The 21,776-nt window shown below is 49.0% G+C and overlaps 6 protein-coding genes across 6 annotated transcripts; 4 read left to right on the top strand and 2 right to left on the bottom strand.

Annotated features, from left to right (window-relative positions):
- Nucleotides 1-281: 281 nt before the first annotated feature.
- BDV27DRAFT_121924 (DEAD/DEAH box helicase) lies at nt 282-4,568 on the top strand. Its single transcript, XM_032065489.1, has 2 exons — nt 282-4,132; nt 4,196-4,568. Exons 1-2 carry the CDS (start codon nt 560-562, stop codon nt 4,205-4,207), a joined length of 3,585 nt encoding a protein of 1,194 aa, XP_031931825.1. The 5' UTR covers nt 282-559; the 3' UTR covers nt 4,208-4,568.
- A 702-nt stretch (nt 4,569-5,270) lies between these two features.
- Nucleotides 5,271-6,157, top strand: BDV27DRAFT_121922 (SCP2 sterol-binding domain-containing protein). Its single transcript, XM_032065488.1, has 3 exons — nt 5,271-5,487; nt 5,574-5,783; nt 5,867-6,157. Exons 1-3 carry the CDS (start codon nt 5,472-5,474, stop codon nt 6,028-6,030), a joined length of 390 nt encoding a protein of 129 aa, XP_031931824.1. The 5' UTR covers nt 5,271-5,471; the 3' UTR covers nt 6,031-6,157.
- An 806-nt stretch (nt 6,158-6,963) lies between these two features.
- Nucleotides 6,964-12,767, top strand: BDV27DRAFT_121920 (RanBP1 domain protein). Its single transcript, XM_032065487.1, has 2 exons — nt 6,964-7,666; nt 7,942-12,767. Exons 1-2 carry the CDS (start codon nt 7,542-7,544, stop codon nt 12,125-12,127), a joined length of 4,311 nt encoding a protein of 1,436 aa, XP_031931823.1. The 5' UTR covers nt 6,964-7,541; the 3' UTR covers nt 12,128-12,767.
- A 987-nt stretch (nt 12,768-13,754) lies between these two features.
- BDV27DRAFT_141775 (carbon-nitrogen hydrolase) lies at nt 13,755-16,515 on the bottom strand (the record flags this gene model as incomplete). The annotated part of the gene is made up of 7 exons (XM_032069869.1): nt 13,755-13,961; nt 14,044-14,118; nt 14,531-14,622; nt 14,726-14,767; nt 14,925; nt 15,569-16,374; nt 16,461-16,515. 7 exons carry the CDS (start codon nt 16,513-16,515, stop codon nt 13,755-13,757), a joined length of 1,278 nt encoding a protein of 425 aa, XP_031931822.1.
- Nucleotides 16,516-17,209: 694 nt separating this feature from the next.
- BDV27DRAFT_33401 (uncharacterized protein) lies at nt 17,210-19,129 on the top strand. The gene has a single exon (XM_032076363.1). The coding sequence runs from the start codon at nt 17,904-17,906 to the stop codon at nt 18,876-18,878; it is 975 nt and encodes a 324-aa protein (XP_031931821.1). The 5' UTR covers nt 17,210-17,903; the 3' UTR covers nt 18,879-19,129.
- A 251-nt stretch (nt 19,130-19,380) lies between these two features.
- BDV27DRAFT_141773 (oxidoreductase, short-chain dehydrogenase/reductase family) lies at nt 19,381-20,594 on the bottom strand (the record flags this gene model as incomplete). The annotated part of the gene is made up of 2 exons (XM_032069868.1): nt 19,381-20,127; nt 20,235-20,594. 2 exons carry the CDS (start codon nt 20,592-20,594, stop codon nt 19,381-19,383), a joined length of 1,107 nt encoding a protein of 368 aa, XP_031931820.1.
- Between the last annotated feature and the right edge of the window lie 1,182 nt (nt 20,595-21,776).

The following is a 21,776-nucleotide window of genomic DNA, read 5'->3' as shown; positions in this document are numbered from 1 at the left end:
ATCAGGGGTAAATAAAGAGCGGATATTAATAGTTCAAGGCCGACGATAGATTTCTGATATGGTATATGTATATGTCGACAATGTGATAGATCACGAGGAGGAGAACGCAAGGGTGAGTAGAAAAAGGGAAAAAAAAATTCTTGAGCTGAATTGATTGCCACTGATAATGTACAGGCACCTACACCAGGCAGCAGCTTCATAATATTCATTCACTATTGATCTTCTTGTGTTTTCTGGCCTATTCTGGAGTATTTTCCCGTCTCCTTTCCTTTTTTTTTTTTTTTTTCCCTTCCTTTTTAAACTTTTACGCCCTGTTCCATCAGAATTAACATCCACTTTCCGCTGCCAAGCGCGATCGTCAATCTACACATCATCTTCTCCAGCGATCACTTATCCCACATCTTACATTCTTCGGTCTTTAATGTCGCACCTCAAGTTAACTCATGTACATCGCAAAGCTGTGAATTGTCCCTGATTCGAAGCCAGAACGCCTTTGTGTGGAGGTGGCAGCTTTGGGCGCTAAGCTCACAAGCACATTCTCAACTTGGACTCATTTACAATGGCTTCCCCAAATGACGCGTCTATAGAAGACCTCCTGGAAGATCTTCAGCTAAACCATGTTATTTTGCAAAGCTTAGAAGAACAACGACCAAATGCCATTGCTGAAAGGCAAGAGATTTTAGATGTTATCAAAACATTAGAAACGCGACTGGCAGAACTACGCGGTACTGCCACAAAGAGCCCGCCACATAGTCACTTTGCTCCCCACCAGGGTCCGGAAAACTCATTTTCGTATCAAGCGCAGTTAGATGGAAGTTCTGGTTCTAGTCCGGTAAACTCCCCTAGGGGTTCACGACAGGGCCAGTCGACCATGTCTCCCCCGTCGCAGCCATTTCGGTCGGCGAGGAGGCTGGCGGAGCAATCTCATCTTCTAGGGCCGTTGACCATTCGAAAGCGTGGGCGAGAAGACGATGATCGTAATCATGCCCACGATGATGGTGTCGAAACAGATTGGACCGATGATCTGGAGCTACCCTTGAAACGGGTCGCAACAAAGAAGCCTTCCTCTAGCCCGAGTCCATTGTCTGTTCGTAGTCTTCAGGGGCAGGGGCAGGATGACGACTTTGACGACGGCATTGACGAACTTCGAAAAGTGCTGGGCTTGGACAGTCAGGATATACTCGAGCTCCAAGACGAACAGCGAAAAGCTGAACAATGGCTCGAGAGTCGCAAGGAACAGGAACGCCTCGACGAGGAGTATGCTCGTAGACTAGAAGGCTTGCAAGAGTCACCTCGACCGACTTCAGCCAGGAGCACTTCATCCACTCACTATTCTGGGTCTTCTTTACTTTCCCCCCCTCCCAGGGTAAACAACGGCACACCATTTCCCGATGTCAATCGATCAATGCCTGGGGCCATGCAGACCCCAGATATTTATCGTTCACCGTTTGTACCGCCTCCGTTGCCTGGGGCAAATCGGCCTGGGCCCCAGCGCCTCCAACCGGCCATCATGCCTGATAGTGATGATAGCGATATTGCCGAGATCTCAGCTCAGGATTTCGAGCTTCTCATCGGGCCTTCCTCCAAGCGCCCTTTCGCATCGCAGCATTCCATCGGCGGCTCGCGTTACTCATCGCAAAACAGCTTTCCGCAACAGCAACCTTACTCCAACCTGTATCCTTATCTAGAGTCAATGCCCGGTCCAAGTGGTATCGGTGGACCTGGCCCTGCATACGGCCCACACGTATTGCAGAACACCATGGCAAGGCTCAGTGCTGGGAAGCAGCTGCTTGAACATGCGGGGAAGTCCATTTTCTGCGGGTTTCCTAATCCCTTCTCATCCTACGATAGCTCGGTTCCTCCCTATCCAGGCCCCACCGGCTACGATATGAACAAGTTGCCGGAGTGGATGAGTGATTACTACGGAGCTGATCCAACAAAAGTCAATGAAGAGATTAAACAACTTCTGGAAACTATTAGACCCGATTCGGATATTTCTACAGAAAACCGTGAAGGGACTCCCGAAGCTCTCAAAGTCACGTTGTTGGAGCATCAAAAGCTTGGGCTGGCATGGATGAAATCTATGGAGGAGCAGGAGCAAAAAGGTGGTATACTCGCTGATGATATGGGCTTGGGGAAGACAATACAAGCCATCGCTCTCATGGTGTCCCGACCTTCTACGGACGTGGAACGAAAACCGACTTTGATCATTGCCCCCGTCGCCCTGATGCAGCAGTGGAAGCGAGAGATCGGAAGAATCTTGAAGCCTGGCCGTCACCAACTCTCGGTCTATGTTTTGCACGGTGAAAAGCGGGCTGTAGGCTTTAGGGACCTGAAGAACTATGACGTGGTTTTGACCACCTTTGGAACGCTGTCTTCAGAACTCAAGCGTCGAGAAAAATACGATGAGCTACAGTCGTCTGGCGCGAACGAACAAGCCCTGTCGAGGGAAACTGCCAAATCTTTACCGTGCCTTGGACCGTCCAGCAAGTGGTATCGTGTGATCATTGATGAAGCTCAGTGTATCAAGAACCGTAACACGAAAGCTGCCCTTGCCTGCTGTCGTCTTAATGCCACATATCGCTGGTGTATGAGTGGAACTCCCATGATGAACAATGTCCAAGAGTTGCACTCACTATTGAGATTTCTCCGCATCAAGCCTTACAGCAATTTGGAGCGGTTCAATCACGACTTCACACGGCCCCTCAAGGGGTCCAGTGCTAATGCACAGCGCAAAGCAATGAAACAACTCCAGGTTCTTCTGAAGGCGGTCCTCTTGCGACGAACTAAAGATTCCAAGATTGATGGGAAACCAATTCTACAACTCCCGCGACGGATTTCAGAAAAAGTGCACGCTGTGTTCAGTGAAGATGAACTAGAGTTATACAGTTCGCTCGAGGCTCGAACTCAACTCCAGTTCAACAAGTATCTCGAGGCAGGAACCGTGGGACGAAACTACTCCAATATTCTAGTCTTACTCCTCCGGCTACGACAGGCGTGCTGCCATCCCCATTTGATTACTGACTTTAGCGTCAAGCTCAACGCGAACACAGATGAACTGGATCTGATTGCGAACGCGAAAGAATTCAATCAGGAGGTTGTGATCCGCTTGAAAAGCAACAATGATGATCTCGAATGTCCCATCTGTATGGATGCCGTTGAAAACCCAATCATCTTCTTCCCTTGCGGGCATAGTACCTGTGCAGAGTGCTTCTCAAGGATTTCCGATCCGTCATTAGCTGTGAGGCAGGGTCATGACGGTGCCGTGGAAGTCAAGTGTCCTAACTGCCGTGGCAAAGTGGACCCGAGGAAGATTACAGATCATGTGTCGTTTAGAAAGGTCCATGACCCTGACCACTCCCATGATCCAGTCGAAGAAGAGTCCGCCAAGCCTGCAGAAGAGCAAGATGAGAGTGATGATAGCGATGACGACAATAGCCTGAGTCGATTCATTGTAAATGATGAGGAGGGCGAGGAAAGTTCGTCCAAGAGGTCCAGGAACAAGGGAAAAGGTAGAATGGCCAAGGCTAAGAAAACCCTTGCCGAACTAAAGAAAGAAGCCTCGAAGAATCAGAAATCGAAGCGCAAGTATCTCCGTCGGCTGGAGAAGACTTGGGTGTCGAGTGCTAAAATTGAAAAGGTCATGGAGATTCTGCGGGGTACCCAGGAGGGCGAGGAGAAGACAATCATTTTCAGTCAGTTCACGTCTCTGCTTGACCTGCTTGAGGTTCCGATTGTGCGTCAGGGCTGGGGTTATCGGCGGTATGATGGTAGCATGAAGCCGGGAGACCGAAACTCAGCAGTACTGGATTTCACCGATAACCCCGACTGCAAGATCATGCTGGTTTCCTTGAAAGCGGGCAACTCTGGCTTGAACCTCGTTGCCGCATCACAAGTTATTATCTTCGATCCATTCTGGAATCCATACATCGAAGAACAAGCAATCGACCGCGCGCATCGGATTGGACAGGTGCGAGAGGTACAAATTCATCGGATTCTTGTGCAGAACACCGTCGAAGACCGCATCCTTGAACTCCAGGATAAGAAACGAGAGCTAATTGAAGGAGCTTTGGACGAGAAGGCCTCCAAGAATATCTCCAGACTTGGGACCCGAGAGCTGGCGTACTTATTTGTAAGTGCTTCAAATTCATTTCCTCGTTTTATTCGAGTCGCTCCATGCTAACTTCATTTCTAGGGAGTCCACTAGGGAGGGGGTGGTTCATATTTTATCTCATCAGCATGGCGTTGGCGGATTTCTGAAATGAATTTTTAATTGGATTCGTATCCTCTAGAAGATACCCAAGATCTATTCACCCCATAATCTCTCACACCTGAATGCGATTGTGCTATGTCATACCATAGACTGTTGTTTTATTAAACAAAAGCACACCTTACTCAAGTCCATCGAAGCTACTAGGAGGGGAGATATGTTATTTTCGGCGAATTTCTGGGCTAATCGCATTGAATCAAGGTGGTCATTCGAGGTGAAATTGAGATTTGGTGTCCTTCTTTTCGCATTTTCTTTTTGGCCTTTCCTCCCGTTCATTTCATTTGTGGATGAATTTACCCCCCCCCCCCTCCCTCCCTGTGTTGATGGGAAGATAGAATGGGATGAAATGAAATAAGAAAGAAAGAAAGAAAGAAAGAAAGAAAGAAAGGTCTCACTATAGTCAACTCCCGTATAACGTGAGCACGCGAGCAGCTCCCTTGTAAATATGTAGTATGGGACAAAGTATTCCGGAGTACATACGACTAGTAATTAGTAAACCTCTTTAGCCGGAAGATTCCTGGTCACAGTCGTTCGGGCTGCTTACCACAATAGGCAATGCTGATCTTCATCTAGTTCATTTGTTTCTCCAGATTCATCGATCAGATTATTGTTGGGGACTCAACCTCCCAGCCATAAATTGAACCAGTGGTCATCTCTCTTTGTAGGGCTCCAGCCCCTCTGTTTCGCGAAGGTCTTTATCATCGAATTGCGGGGCTCTTGTAACCATGTGGACGGAAGTATAGATAGATTCTACCCAAGTATATTCACTCAGTGCAATATCATTTGCAGCCTGATCCTCTACATAGGGCCAGCACAGGCGAGATTGTAAGTCCGGTACTTGTAAGAAGTATTCAAAATTGTAATGTTTCATATATGCCAGCATAAAGCCTGGACGATGATTCAGTGGAAACCAGGAATCACAGGAGTGAGATCCAGGAAAAAAGGGCTCAGTTAAAGCCTCGGTCCGTATGACAAGGCATGAAATCCCGCGACCGCCCTCCATTCACATGCCCACCCCCCGAACACTCCGGGGAAGCTTTACGTTCCTGATTTTTTAAATCCCCAGACTCTTTCTATTTAAATCTTCTCTCTCACTCTCTCCCTCTTTCCTGAGACACACGACTATTCCAACTATCCACTACCTTTCACTCGCCCACTACTATATACATCCTTTCACAATCGTGGTATCACAACTGTAACCATGTCTCTCAAGAACGGTACGTCTCTCCCCGGACATCTTTCACCCAACGACAACTATTTCATATTTCAGTAAATCCCTAACTAACGATAACTTACTATCTAGACGCTTTCCCTTCCTCCGCTGCTTTCGACGCGATCAACGCCGCTCTCCAGAGCGACGCTGCTGAGCGCAAGGACGCTGTCGACAAGGCCAAGGCCATCGTCGCTTTCAACCTGAAGAACGAGAAGGGCCAGGAAGAGAGCTGGTACCTCGACCTCAAGGAGAAGGGCGAGGTAGGCAAGGGTGCTCCTCAGGGGGGTAAAAAGGCTGATGGTTAGTGTCGCCCCGGCGTCTTCCGCTGACTACCTTTGTTTTGGTGACAAAGAAGCTGACTGTATCGCGTCGGTGATTAACAGTGACTCTGTCCCTCTCCGACTCTGATTTCGCTTCCCTGGTCAGCGGCAAAGCCAACGCCCAGAGACTCTTCATGGGAGGCAAGCTAAAGATCAAGGGTAACATCATGAAGGCGACCAAGATGGAGCCCGTCCTGAAGAAGGCCCAGGGCAAGGCCAAGCTATAGATACCCAGTTGCGTTGTGTCGTATTTCAGTTGAATGTACATTTTTGTTCATCTTATGATTATTTTTCTTCTGTTTTCGTTTTCTTTTAATATTTTCTCTTTTTGGTTTGTGTAGGGCAAGAAGCCACTTGTAAAGCCTACGCTCTCGCTCTATCTACAGAGCATACTTAGTATGAGACATGATCATTGCAGATCATTTTCATTTGCCATAATATATTCCGTAACACAATAGGCATGGTGTGTGGTAGGAGCACCAGTGGATAGGTACACTTTCTTCCGTATATTTATTTTTCTGGGTAGTACGAAGATTGTAGCCTCTTAACTTGTATACTTTGCCTTATGATTGTCGTTGTCAACTGATCAAAAATCGTTTGGATGTTAACAACTTAACATGGCATACCCGGAATATATTTTATTGCGGATATCCGGACCCCATGTTGACATCATGATACATGACATCAAATCTTGGACTTAATAAACCGGAGGACCAAGTATCAACCCTTAAAGATAATTATACACTGAGAATACATTTATTTATTGTCATCTATAAAGGGTAGTATGATTGCGTACATACATACCTAGGTGTTGTACAGTTAGTAGTCTGTATGTAACAGCTATGGTAAGTATTACAGGTTGTCTGCTTATTTAGTGAATGAACACCAAAAGAGACCCCCCCAAAGATCACCCCTCCCTCAAGGGCAGGAGCTGTCATATACCAAGCATTGTAATCTGTCATTAATATCCATTGTTTATTTATTTCCTTGCATGATATTGCATTCTCTCGGGTGTTTTCCCATACTATTAGTAGTAGCCTGTCAACCTGCCAAGAGGGTCGCCTTGCATCCTCACGTGACTGTATTTTTTTTTCTATGGGCGACTTTCCCCGTCAAAAAAAGTCGCGAGCCTCTTGTGACGGCAAACCGAAACGAAGCTCGTTCGAGCCACGACTATCCCAATCCAAGGCAGAGCATATCAAAAGCAGGCATCTGCCCTTTTGATATCCTAGAGAGCGTTGTATTTATACCGCTCTGCCTTCTCATCCCTCCCCACCCTCCCCTAACTCCCATCCCGTCGCCTCGCGCTCGTCGCGATCGATCTCCGGGGCACATACCCAGCGCGCAAGCTTCCCGGCTTTATCCCATCTCACTGAATCCGGGCAAGGACGTGACAGTTACTGGAATAATTGCCAGTAACCTAGAGAACGACGATAGAGAGGTGCTGTCATTTGCGTTTTTCGGTTCATCACCCAAACACCTGTTCCTCCGTCTCTCAGACTCGTGCGCCGGTCGCTTTCGATAATCGTCGTGACAACCGGCGCTGGATCCTCAGTTGGAACCAAGATTAAAGCACTAGCTTCCCGGAAGAAGACCAACGCGATCAAGACGCCCACATTGTGGACGAGACATCCGAGTGAAGGGGCTTGAACAGAAATCTAGGAAGGGGGCGAAGACAACTATTTCTTGTTTGTCCGAGGCATTCAACGCCTAGACAGGGAGACTATTAAAATAATAGATGTCGAAAAGATCGGCCCAGGGCCCTCAGGGGGACAAGGATTCCAATTTGTTTGATTTCAATATGAACAGCACACCAGATGAAAAGCCGCAGCGGGCAACCGCTGCGCAAATGGCGCAGAGAAAGTAAGTGGATGGACCTACGTTTGCGATCTGTCTTATACTGTTGGCCTTTACCCGCAACCTACCATGTGTCCAAGTGATTAATTGTATTCTATCTTTGTTTCATTGTGCCGCTTTGTCCTATGCAGCAATCGATTCAACATACTCTTGTCGTTGTAAATCGCATTGTGCTCTAACACATCCATCCTCGACCCTTAAATTATTCCTTATGATTACTTCCCTTGTCTTCTTTGCATATAACTCTAGCGGCTATGGTGGATGTCTAACATATTGAATAGGATTAAGGACGTTCGGAGGCGAGGTCGTCCCAACACAGCTGCCCCCAGTGCCACGGCGTCTTTTGGTGGTCCTTTCAATTCTCTTGATCCTAATACTGTTTCTACACCGTCTGCCCCCCAGCCAATTTCAAATGGGTTTACATTTGGCCAGTCACAGAGCTTCCCCGGTGCCAGTTCAAATCCTAGTCAACCTACCCAAAACGGATCGACACCATTTTCTTTCGGTTCCGGTGGAAGTAACTCATCCTCATTCAATTTCTCTTCGTCGTTTGGTGGATCGGGGTCGACGGCAAGCAATCCTTTTGCTAGCATGACTACTGGCTCCACCAATCAATCGTCCGATGGAGGCAGTTTCTCTGGTTTCAAAGGAAACATGTTCAATATTCCCCCAGCTGGTAGTTCGGCCCCGGCCCAGCAGCCTTTGCCTTCAGGAGGGCTCTTTGGCACAGGATCGCAACAGAACAACACTACCGGAGGCCTATTCGGCAGCAGTACGACCAATGGGTCCTCTGGGCAACCTGCAACGACAGCCCCGGCCACCACAGGCAGTATCTTTGGACAGAACAGTGCTTCCAGCATTGCTCCGTCGACAAATATCTTCAGCCAGTCGGCCTCAAATAAGCCCTCCCCATTCGGACAGTCAACCGCCTTTGGCGAGTCTATGCAGACATCTCCTGATGCGAAGAATAACGGTGCGCAGTCGAAACAGCCTATTTTTGGCGGTGGTGCTTCCCAGTCGGGTTTCGGAACTTCCACCAATTTCGCCAGCCCTGGGGCTGGCTCCATGTTCGGTGGCTCTACATCGAAGCCTGCTGAGACACCCAAGCCACTTTTTGGTGCTAAGCCCACGGAGCAGTCAACTCCATCGACCTCGCTCTTTGGCGCGACTACTCAACCCAGTTCTACTCCTGCTCCCGCTTCATCTACCTCCGCAGCCTCCAGCACGACCGCCGCTCCATCACCATCTATCTTCGGGGCTCCATCGTCTGCTAAACCCGCCACATCATTCCAGAATCCCTTCCAGTCCACAAACCTTTTTGGCACTCCCGCTTCATCAACTGCAGCACCTGCTTTGGAGGATAAAGAAAAGCAAGAGAAGAAACCTGAGGAGGCTCAACCTAAGACTGGTTTCCAGTTTACGGCCTCTCCCGGTGGCCCGTCTTTGTTCTCAAAGAGTGCAAGTTCTGCAGCTCCATCGGCTCCGTCAAGCGGTCTATTCCAGCCTCCATCTACAGGTAGCTTGTTTGCTCCCAAGCCATCTGCAGAGCAGAACATTTCCAGTGCGGAACAGGACAAACCTAAGGCTGCTGAAGGAAACCCATTTAGCAGCCTCTTCACGCCCAAACCAGCTACCCCGGCCAAGCCAGCTGTAGAGCAGAAGCCTTCCACGGAGCAGAAGCCACTGCCCTCTTCTGCTAACGCTTTCGGTAACCTTTTCGCTCCAAAGCCTTCTACACCTAGCGACGGATCGAAGACTAGCCAGCCACAGAAGCCGGCCGCTCCTGCACCGCTTTTCTCGGCTCCCACATCAGGACCTGATACTACTAAATCTTCTGGTCTTTTCGCGCAGTCGCCGTTGTTCTCAGCTCCTACTGTAGGAAATAAGACCCAGGCTCCAGCTGTGAACCCCCCGGCCCCTTCTCAAAGCCCACTCAAGGTTAATGGCACAAGCACGGCCTCATCGGCCTCATCGGCTTCTGCTGCTGAAAAGAGCTCGACAACAAGCTTTGAAGACATCCGACCATCTGGACTCCCTGCTGATCTTGATAAGGCAAGCAAGGAAGAAGTGGAGATGTTGTATCGCATGCGCATGTTGAATGAATGTTTCAAACGTGAAGTGAATCGATTGGATCCTACTAGAGACGACTTTGATGCTCTCGTGCAGTTCTACATGCGTGTTCGTGACACAATTGGAGCGCCAGCTGGTCCCCAGAAGCGTAAAGCTGGAGATGCAAATGCATCTGCTGATGACCATTCCCTTAAAAAGATCAAGCCCTTCGGCCTGAATGCTGCCTCTGACAAAGAAGAGTCATCGCCCTCCCCAGCCACAACTGTGAATGCCTCAGCGGCTACCAGCATCTTCGGAGCAAGCCAAGCGGCCTCGGCCACCAGCAAGAGAAAGGTGGCCGATGAGGATGAGAACATTGCTTCCCCAGGAAAGCGTGTCAACGGAGACTCCACGACGGCGAGCATCTTCGCACAGTCCTTCTCAAAATCCATAAATTCCGAGTCAAGCGATGAGCCGACTAAGCCTAACTCTACTCAATCCGTCACTTCTTCCGCCAGGCCATCTACCCCGGACTCAGATAAACCTGCTTTGTTCTCCACTACGCCTATCTCTTCCCCCCCAAAGCCTCTTTTCGCAGCCTCGACCACGGCAAAGGAAAGCGCCACGTCAACGTCACTGTTCTCGCAATCGGCCCCTTCCTTTAAGCCAACATTTACTGCCTCTACTAACAGCACCTCTACTACCTCGAATCCGTTCGTTATAAAGCCGTCAGGGGATAAGGAAGCTGGTTCTGCGCCCACCCCTATGCCTGGAATGCCAAAATTTGACGCCGGAGCAACAAACTTCTTTGCCCAGTTCAAGGCACAGGTAGATAAGGATGCTGAAAAAGAGAAGGAAAAGCGCAAGGCGGAGGATTTCGATTCCGAGGAAGAAGACGAGGCTGAATGGGAGAAAAGAGACGCCGAAGAACGCCGGAAAAAGCGAGAGGCACTTGAGTCTCAAGCTACGAAACGCTCGAAATTTGTTCCTGGAAAAGGATTCGTTTTCGAAGACGACGAGGAGACAAGTGATTCAGATAAGAAGGAGGAAAAGGCATCTGCTTCGATTACTAGCACCTCGGTCTTTGACAAGAAGACTGACTTATCAGCCACGCCCAACAACATCTTTGGTCATTTATCAGCAACACCGTCTGAGGCTGAGGAGAACGACGATGCCGATGACACTGAGGAAGCGTCTGCCGCCGGTGATGAGCCAGAGGATATGTCCAAGGATACATCCCTTGCGCCCGCAAGCGAAGACGAAAGCAACGAAGATGCGGAGTCCAAAGCGGGTGCTGGCAGTGGCGCTGAGAACTCTGCTAATGACAGCAGTGACGACGGTGATCTGACCAAGGCTCTGAAAAAGTCGAAGCAAGAGAAGACGGCTATAAGCGAGCAGTCCGCCAGTGATACAGGCGCGAGTGGCCGTAGCTTGTTTGACCGTGTTGAGTACAAGCAAGATGGCAAGCCGAAGCGCCAGGACGATGAGGAACAAAAGCCCCTTTCTACGTTTTTCAATTCCTCCAAATATGCGTCCTCTTTCAACTCACCGGGAACGCCAAACCCATTTGCTCCGACTCCCTCTAAGTCTGATGCCGAGAAAGATGATACTCCCACCTCGAAGCCCGCAACGCCGAACCCCTTTGCTGGCCTGTTTGGTTCTCCCTCGCCCACCCCTGCTGCAGGCACCCCATCTATATTCGCCCCAAGCGCCACGAAGGCCGGTACGGATAATACCTGGAAGATGAATTCTCCCATCAAGTTTGCCAGTGACACAAATGCGGCTTCTACTTCGAAACTTAATTCCGCGACGCCGCCTGCCGATTCCTCCAAGCCATTCTCCACACTATTCGGAGCGGCACCTGCTACCAAGACTGCATCTTCTGGTACTGGATCGCCATCGCCTGGCTTCACGTTCGGTGGACCTGCGCAGCCGCCATCATTCCTGGCTCCTTCGACTGTCAGCTCTGCTGCTGCCAGCCGCGCGTCCACTCCTGGAGTTACATCCGACACGGGAGCCGAGGAGTCTGGGGATGGTGATGCGGCCGAGGCTCTGCCTCAGGTTAACCTTGCGCAAAGTCGAGCCGGCGAGGAGAATGAAGATATTGTGGTCGAGACTAGAGCACGTGGCTTGAAGTTCACTAAAGGTGCATGGGACAGTCAAGGAGTTGGGTTCCTCCGTGTGTTGAAGGATCGCACTACCTCTCGCGGCCGTATTATCCTTAGAGCTGACCCGAGTAGCAAGATTGTCCTGAACGCATCCTTGATGAAGCAAATCGATTACAATGTCAATGGCAGCAACAGTGTGCACTTCCTTGTACCTCAGGCCGATGGTCCTCCGGAACAATGGGCAATCCGGGTTAAGAACAAGGAGGACGCGGAACGCTTGGGGACTGCAATGCAAGAAACCAAAACTTAGTTGGCAAAACTCCTCTGTTTACTGCGAACGAACGTGGCACATTGGGTGCAATTGACCACCATCATGATGCTCTTCTTTCCAGGTTGATAATAACTGGTGATGTATTATGGCATTTTTTACTTTACAGTTCCCCTTCCTTCCCGCCTGTCTTATAAAAGCAATTATTGGAACATCTTCAGGTTGAGACGCCGCATGCATGGCCTCCTGTTTCTTTTCCAGGTATCATGATCAAGTCCAATCCCTCACAGCGCCGAATTCTTTTTGTCCTCTTGTACTTCTGACCTTACGACTTCTGGGACCTGTCTTAGCAACACTTGCGTTTCTAATTCGATTTTGAGTTTTGTTTCTTCCCATCTAGTGTTATTGTTCGCCATCGCACTCATGTGTTTATTTCTTTTTTCTTTTTTTCATTTTGTCCTTTTCTGTTTGATCAATCTGAGGCACTTGTGTAACTATCTTGCATGCTGCAATTGCAACCGCATACTCGGAGAGCATCATGTCGTCGTCTGTCCAACCAGAGACGAAAGTCTAGCATAGCGTTTGGGTTTTGAGGGATCAGTGGAATTCAATCGGTTTTTGTTATTTTAGAGACAATATATAACACCGCGCAATTTGCAAACAGTGGTATCGCGACAAATCAACGGAGAATGGTAAACTTCACGTTTCCTGCCCTTCCTACCCTCACGGCCATCTCAACTGAGATAGAAAGTAGCCCACCTTCGAGGCTTGCTCTGACAAACAGACCGGAAATTGATTCCGGTGAGACCAGCTAGCTAGCCCCCTACAAATCATCCCCCCAAATAAGATCTACTCCATACGCTAGTAGCGTGCATCTAACTAATTTTCAAATCAACCAGGAACCCACTCCCAAATACAAACCCACGCCCATTCCAGCAAGATACTTACCTTGGAATTAGCCCACTAATTGATGAGAAACTTCATCCATATTATAACCGGATCCGTCCTTCCATCCTTAGTTGCTTATAGTGCCGTGAACGGGTCTATTGTTCTGGATACGTAGTACTTTATCCCGTAGACCGGGTCCGCTGTTTTAAAAGGGGTAATGTGTCGTATGTTCTGTGGGTTTGGGATTTGGGTATGGTGGCGCTAGTTTGGGGGTTCGTATATGGTTCATTGCTTGGTGTGTTGTTGGATAGAGGGGTTGGTGGATTAGGGATATTGAATGATTTTTTCTTTCTTTCTTTTTCTTTTTTCTTATTCTTTTTGGAAAAAAAAGTTGGAAATAGTATGTGAGTAGGGTTCTAGTAATAAATCTGGGCAGTCGTGTGGGAGTGCATAACACTACTATGTAGTATAGTATGATAGTATGTCTATGCAGTTTCTGATGTAGTTTTAGACAAGACTCCATGTGGGAGAAAATCATAGACTACATGTGGCTCCAATATGCCCTTTTAGAGAGAGAGCTAGTGGAAGTTGATGTACGCTACGAAGACTATCCAGAATCACGACAGGGAAAGAAACTTTTCCGATTTTTTTAATTTAAATGTTCCAACCCAACCGAGCAAGACCCGCCCCGGACGGTATCGTAAAAACAGAGAGAAACCCCATCATTTCATAGAGTAACAAAAGGTATATCTAATATGGAAATGAAGAAGACTTCCCCCGTTTACTCCTCGTCGACGACAGCGGTGTGGAGACCCTTGGTCTCCTTGACGTTGACGGCGTAGACCATGGAGTAGAGCTTCTCCTTGGCGTTCTCCTCGTCGTTACGCTTACGGGAGATGCGGACACGGAGACGGAAAGGAACGCCCTTGACACCGGCCTCCCAGACCTTCTTGTTCAACTGAGGGTCGATGCGGACATCCTTGGTGCCCTGTACCAAGTACACATTGCCGTCAGTCACGGATACTCTTTTGTAACCAATCAGATCTATAGGAAGAAAGAAGGGAACATACCATAGCACGCTCAGTGAAGGCCTTGATCTCCTTGATAGCACGAGGAGCACGCTTCTTGAAGGAAACACCGTGCAACTATACCCACAAAAAAGTTGAATTAGTCTTCCGCCCGAATGCCATCTGGGAAAATATGATCTTGAAAAAAATCTGCGAACAAGATTTGCGGCCATAGAGGTGGACTTCATAAAACTAATTCTTCTTTTTTGGTCTTGGTTTCTTGGGAACGCCTGATAATTGTTCCTCCACACACACGCAAAAGCAGGCATGTTTCATCCCTCCCTTTTTCTGTAGATGTATTCCAATCTACAGAGAAAAGGTTTTGGTGCCAGAAGGATTATTGCAGTGTTCTCCGTCCATTGCCTCCATGTCGAAACTTGAATGTTTGTCTTGTTCCGCAGATCGGGGTTCGATCGATGACAATGCGACCGATGTGTGCAAGGTAGGGACAGAAAAGACTTGAGTCTAATCCTGTTGTGTTTCAACGTACTCTCTTGTGCATGTTGATGGTGTACTCGCGCGAGACGACATCGGCGATGGCCGAGCGCTGCTTCTTGCCGGTCTGAACGGTGGTGGACATTTCTGATTTTTCACCCGCTGGTTAGTTGTCTCAAACCGATTGAGAATTACTTTAAATAGAGCGATGTATATCGCGATATAAAAGGATTGCAGGAAGACTACTCACTGAAGGAGTTGACGAGGCGTCGGCTGTCGTTGGCTGAAAGTGCTGTCGTGAGATTGAAGATTTTCGGACGGCTGTCGTTTTTCCTCGTCGAAATTCAGTGTGTCTCGCTTATCGTCCCGGAGCCCCTCTCATTGGCTGCGGAATAATCACGTGATAGCTTCTGGTCGTGACATGCTTCAAGGAACAGGCAGGTCCTCACACTACTCAATGGCCAATGCTTTTTAATAAGATATTAATCTATCAGCTAACATGAAACAATATTGGCTTGCTATTCTTGAGCATATCCTCTTCACCGGTTAACGACCAAGTTGCTGAATAGGCACTTCATAGATCGAATACCACGTGATCCAAAGGTATAGACAGTCTGAAATGGGTATAGCGTAGATCATCCAGATTCATACATTGCCCTAATTCGATAGGATGTTGTTATGGTCGATGCATCAGTGTATGCTTTGTGGCACCAAACATTCCAATCACCCATCATGAAGCCATAAAATATTGCCACCAGTGCAGATCGAAGACCCGGTTTAGCCACCGCACAGCAAATAGTAACCACAAGCTCATACCATCTACTCAATGGTGCCAGTACCTTGCAGCACTATAATGGAGATAAGTAGTATCCTAACTAGGAAAATACAGAAGTGAGCCCATTGGGTTGTAACGCAGTTTACCTCTTTTTAGGTATTTCAGGACCCGTGGGTACTGAGTCTCGCGCTGTTACCAGTTTTATCAAACTTTATACTAACTAGGTTCGATTAACCGTTATAAACACTGAATATCATGACTCGATTCGTCGTTATCTCTAAATACTTCATAATGATAGACCTATTTCTCAGCGCTCACATCGGGGTACAGGTCAAACCGTCTCTGCGTATAGACAGGAATACCCTTCCTTGTGCTTTGAATGGTGTCATTATCCAGATCAGCATAGACAATGGTCTCTTTATCCTCCGCTTCGACCAGGACTTCCGCAGTTGGGTTGGCTATTAAACTGTGACCCCATGCGTGGTAAGTGGCATCCATATCGCGCGCTGGGCTACACAGCCCCACATACAGCTGGTTATCCACCGCACGAGCGCGTGCCAACAGAGACCAATGCATGGGACCAGTAGTCATGTTGAAAGCGCCTGGGTAGATGAGTGCGAAAGCGCCCTTTCGCGCAGCAATCATGGCCGCCTCCGGGAAACGGATATCGTAGCAGATGGCAAGGCCGATCTTTCCATAGTCGGGAAGGTCAACAATTGTCAGTTGGTTTCCGGGAGACAGGACCTCGCTCTCCTTGAATGTGATCTTTCCTGGAATATCAATGTCGAACAGATGGGTCTTGCGGTGGGTCCCTATTAACGAGCCAGTGGGGGAGAACACGAGGGAGGTATTATAGTATTTCTTCGTTGTGGGTTCCAGTTCAGGGATGCTACCTCCTACGAGGTAGGCCTTGGCCTCGGCAGCGATGGCTGACAGTGCATGATAGGAAGGGGATTGATCTTCGGTCGGGGGCGAAGGGAGAAGAGTCTCGGCGTATTTGGGGAAGTATTGGGTTCCGTATGGTGAGTTAAAGCATTCCGGGAGGACGATGAGCTTGGCTCCAGCCTGTGCTGCCTCAAGGACCTTAGTGCGAGCGTGGGCCAAATTAACGGCTTTGTCCGCGCCTACTCCATCGCACCGAACTCGCAGTTAGTACAGTGTTGATAAGGGGCCGTTTTTATGACGATCGTTTAGGACGAGTGAAACATACCGGATGCGAGCTGCACCAGGGCTAATTTCAACGGTTGCTTCAATAGAGCGGCCATGGTTGTTCAGTCCGGTAATGACGGATGCGAATACGTGTATTGAGGGAGTGTCGAAGTCTGAAGAGGAAGTCTGTGCCAGCTGCGGGGGGGGGGGGATGTACAAGTTTAGGGTATAGATAGTGTCGGGGTTGGAGACTGTTGGAGTAATGACTTAAAAGAGGAGACCCGCCACTATCACGACTACTTTAACTATCGGAGTCGGCGTCGGCACCCAACTCCGACGACCCCCGGGGCACTAACCGAGTCGTTTGCAGCACGGAGTACTAGTCTATCGCATTCATTCCTCATTCATCTTTTCCTCCAGTAACCTTAGCTGAAGGAAGTGGTCTTGACATGTCGGTCTCATAAATGATACGTAAATTATCACGATCATTTTAGTCTGACATATGCGCGCCTCGCATGGTTTCGATCCATCACAATTCTTTCGTGATCATGCAAGTCACCGAACTCAAGAGGCTGAGATTCACGACGGGATCGCATAAGAAACGAAATTAGTGTTTCATCTTAGGACAACCATTCGGATAACTCCGTAGGAACCGAGTAAGACCGCTTCGGGGGAGGATATACGCTGTAGGAGCACTAATCCTTAGCGACGATGACTATGCAGTGCAGATTAATTTATTTCATGGGCTGAATACGGGGAATTGCAAACGCTGCAAACGGCTTTTAATTGGCCGGTGTCACGTGTGACGAGTCTGGCCGCAATCGATTTGGTGAAGGAAAAACCAATAACTTGGACTAAGTAACGTTGAAACCCCTGAGAAAGAGACGCACTGATGTTCTGCTGGCTCTACCAAAGCGAGAAGAATATCACTTGAATAGGGGGGCGAAAATACCACTCTCGCGTGTTCTTTTTAATACGCCGCCTCCTACTTCTCCACATCATGACAATCCCACTGACTTATTCCATTCTATTCTCGATTCCGGTCAACGTCTCTTGAACTTACGGCGGCGGCGGTTCGATAGCCAATTGAAAGTCGTTCAACGGCCTTTCCGGGCGGAACGTTAGGGACGTTCCCCACGAACTGTTCCATTCGATTTGCCTCCCAGTGGTTCGGTGGTTCCTATTCAGGAGAGAGCGTTAGAAAAAAAAAATATTAATTAAAAAAAGAAAACAAGAAAAATCTCGCAGATTGGCCACCGGGACTAGTGGCCTTATATCTGCCTGGAACGCTCTCCGGTGTCTTTCACACCCAACCCTATGTTCCCATCCGAGCGGCATTGATATACCACACTGTGGCCTGCCTTCAGTCAAGGCTACAACATTGAATGCTGGGAGAGACAATAGTCCCCACAAGTCACCGCGTCTGATCCTCGAATTAGCACTTGGCACCCCGTATATATTCTCTTAGTGCCTTCGAGTCACCTTGGGACTACAGTATATCACAATGTTCGAGGACTTCTCTTTCTCATCCCCCTCGTCTACCAAGCCACCCCGCCTGGCGTTCGATGGGGACGACAATCTCATGGTCGACTGCGACAGCAGCCTGATCTCTCCTCTATCCTCCCGATGTCCTTCGCCTCGTTCCACCGCGACACACCGGATTCCGAGATCATTGCCTCGCTCGCGGTCCTCCTACTTCCGTTCCGCTCAGCCCCCCACCTCCGTTCCCTTCTCTGCATATGACGACCATCAGAAGCGTCTCTCAATCACCACCTTGACAAGAAAATTGCATGAACACACCATCAAGACCTCAAACAATGAGACGCAGATCGGCAGACCCGCCACCCCAACGTCGCCCCCGTCCCTTGACATGGCCGGCCGATTCCCGGGATATTTCTTGACCCCTCCAGACACAGACCACGATGACGAGGGTTCTCTAGACTCTCCGTCGCTCACCTCTGGCTCTCTCTCCCCTCAGCCTCAGTCTCCCTTCCTGAGTCCAACATCCGTCCCGTGTGATCTCTTCCCGCAAACCGCGGACATGGACCCTCTATCCCACGCTCAGGATAGTTGGAACGTCCGCGCCCAGCGCCAGAACATCTCCCGTCTCCAATGCAACCACTCCGAGTTAGAAGCCATTCGCCGGGCCCTCATCTCCGACGATGAGAAGCTGACTACCACCTTCGACCCAGACGCCTGCCATCCCAGCTCTATCCCTCCACAAAAGTCCCCCCGCCGAAGAGCGGCCACCCTCCAGCGGAGCCGGTTCCGCCCCCAATTAGGCCCTGGCCTTTTGGATCCTCCCTCCTCCGACTCCAAGGGACGAAGGATGAGCAGTGTCATCCCCGTACAGGCGTCTCGCATTGAGAAGAGCTACCATTCATCTTCGCGGGATCTGCGGAAGAAGAGTGAGCAGGGGCTGAGACGGAAGAGTCTTGTCAGTGCTGCATTGGCGTCCATGGTGGAGAAGGAATGCTGAAAAATATTCTTGTTCTCGGTTTATTTTCTGTTTGGGATCTTTCTTTCCGATGGATATATTTCACTTTCTCATCTTCTATTCTTTTTTCTTTTCAATGTCGTTACTTGTACATATTTGAGGTAGATACCCTGATTGTGTGATTCTCGGTTTGGTTAATATCGGCGGTATGGAGGTAAGGGTTCTGGTGAAAAGGTCCACAGCACAGTTGATTCGGGTTTACAGGCATAGACGAATTTGAAAAATCAGGCTATTTCGGTCTTCCACATTCTATCCCATGATTAAAAGACATCTACCACTAGGACAGACATAAATGGTATCGAAGTACACAAAAGAGAAAAAAGAAAAAAGATTCAACTGAAAGCCGTGCTTCCCAGAAGCACAAGCCAGAGCAACAAGACAGAAAAACTCAAGGTGAAAGACCGCTCACAGCAACGCTTATAACATCATCATCAACGGAGTCATAACCGCACGAATCTCACGAACAGCAAAACAAAAACAAAACCTACTTCGCCTGCTTCCCTGTTTTCCTGCGAAACAACCCGCAGAGTTTCCGCAAGGGACTGGTGGTTGACCTCCGGGTTGGACGACGGTGGATTTTGATCTCGGTTCGTGGAGTCATGGTCTGTTCGTTCGAGGGGGGTTTGGTGGCTGGGTCTATACCGATATCGAATTGCCAGAGGGCGTCGTGGGAGATCATGGGGTGGTTATCGTCGTAGACTGGGTCTCCGGGCTCGCCGAGATCACTTTCGTTAGTTGGACTGGCGCATTGTCTGGGTTTGGAGGCGAGATAGCGGGTCATGTTGAGGGTTGTTTCTTCGAGAAGCTCATTAATGGAGGGCATGAGGTGGTGGTGGAGGCCTTGGGTGTCGCCGATATCTAGTTGGGACTTTCGGTTTTCGTCTTCGAAGGCTTCTTCAGCGTGTGTTGGGGGGTCATAGGACCAAGGGTCCGATTCGATGATCACGGTGTCTTCGGTGATTGAGATGTAGGAGTCCCTGTTGTGGCCTGTGGAGAAGCTGTCGACGTCTTCGATGTACGAGACGATGCGAGCAAAGTGAAGTGATTCATGGGGATTGAGGATCTCAAACGATGTACCTTGATGGATGATGGTTGTGGTGGGCTTCTTTACGTTGAGGAGCATCGAGTCCGAGTACCGCTTTGTGTGACTATGGACAGATGCTGGGAGATTGCGTGGGACTGGTTTGGGATCTGGGTCGGGATATCTCTCGAGTCGATCCCGGAATGTGTCCTGCATGTGCGTGTGATTGTCAGATTAGCCACAAAAAGTACCATCCATAGGGCATGAGTGAGATGGCAGCTTACCAGGATTTTATGGGGGTTTTGCTTGAGGTATACATGGTCGTCGTCTACGGAGCTGGGGGTCCCCGGGGCTAAATCCGCGAGTAAGCACTGGTCTACTGGAGATATATGACGGTGATATCTCATACGGAGGAAGCCATCCAGGCTCTCAGGCTGCTCGCTTAGAGCGCTGGGTGAATGCGATGGGGATAATGGCGGCGGGCTTGACGCTGCCGATGAGACCGAGGTTGGGTACTCGTCGTAGTGGTCGCCCAGAGACATCTGGGACTGGTTCAAGTTCATAGCGGCGTTCTTTCGCCGTAGCTTTCTGATGTCCGGACTGTTGCTGGTAGCTGAGTCGCAACTTGACAGATACTGGCGGTATTCATGCAGAGAGCAATTCCCTGGCATACACATGGTGTTCAAGAATGTTGACTGGGAAGAGAAATCCCGATCTCGCATTGGAGATGATGATGGAGATGAGGGAGGATAGTGGTGATGCGGTGAAGATGGATAGAGTTAGGTCCACCGTTTGGATCTCTCACACTGCAGCTTTTGAGATCTGTAGGCTAAATTCAATAGTCGATCGTCTTTGCTGACCTGTATAAAAGAAGAGAACGAAACAGGCGGTATGTCCCGTCTCTATACTGATGCATTGGGAGACTGTCTGTGGCATTGCATAGCCCTCAATCTAGAGAGCTCAGTTGATGTTGGACAATGATGATATCAGCATCATTTGGGAGGCCTGGATCGGGACCCAAGGAAGTCAATGGTCCCGGGGGAAGTCTATTTATTTGATCGCTGGGTGGAGTTCGGGGGATATCCACTTGTCCAGGTACTGCGATCCTACACAATTTGATATTAAACAAATGAAATTGTAGTGCTGGGTAATGGAAGAGAGAAAGAAAAAAAAAAAAAAAAAAAAAAAGGTAAGTTGCGTCGTCACATTGCCAACATGCAAGCAGTATTAGTTTACTCGTAGTAGTAGTAAGAGTAGGAGGAAGTTGACCCACCAAGTATGGAAAGGAACTGGTGATGACCAGTCCAGCGCTCTGGTTGGGCATCCACTAACGTGGTCCAATCTCACCGTACAGCCGCAGCCGGATCACTCTGCGTCTCTCATTCACTGGTTGATTTCGTGAAGATCTTCGTTTCACTTTACGACCTCTTGGCCGCCTTGTTCCCCAGGAACCACTCCCATTTGTTCGCAGATTGTCTCTAACGCTCCAATCACTTAGCAGTCCTATTCTTATCCTGGCTTATACTGTGGCGAATGGTCATCTGCTTCCTTCAATCGTCTCGTTCTTTCTTTCCCTCCTTTTTCTTTTTTTCTTTTCTTTCTGCTGAATCGCATCCTATTCGGTCCCTTTTCTTTTTCTCATTCGAATAATGACCATTATCTCCCCACTCAGCCTTGTTGCATGGCCTCCCTTTTCGTATCACCGTGGAGTAACCCTGGGGAGCTGTGTCCACCTGCACCATGTAGTCCTACATTCCTGTCCGCCCTGATCAGCATTGCAGTTGTGTCCCTGATGCTGTCATGCGACCTTCTAGTACTGGTGCCACACAGATGACAGCCCCTGTCGTACTACAACCATA

Source organism: Aspergillus caelatus, assembly GCF_009193585.1.
Source record: "Aspergillus caelatus strain CBS 763.97 unplaced genomic scaffold BDV27scaffold_19, whole genome shotgun sequence".
NCBI classification, from domain to species: Eukaryota; Fungi; Ascomycota; class Eurotiomycetes; order Eurotiales; family Aspergillaceae; genus Aspergillus; species Aspergillus caelatus.
This window is presented reverse-complemented; position numbering and strand designations above follow the sequence as displayed.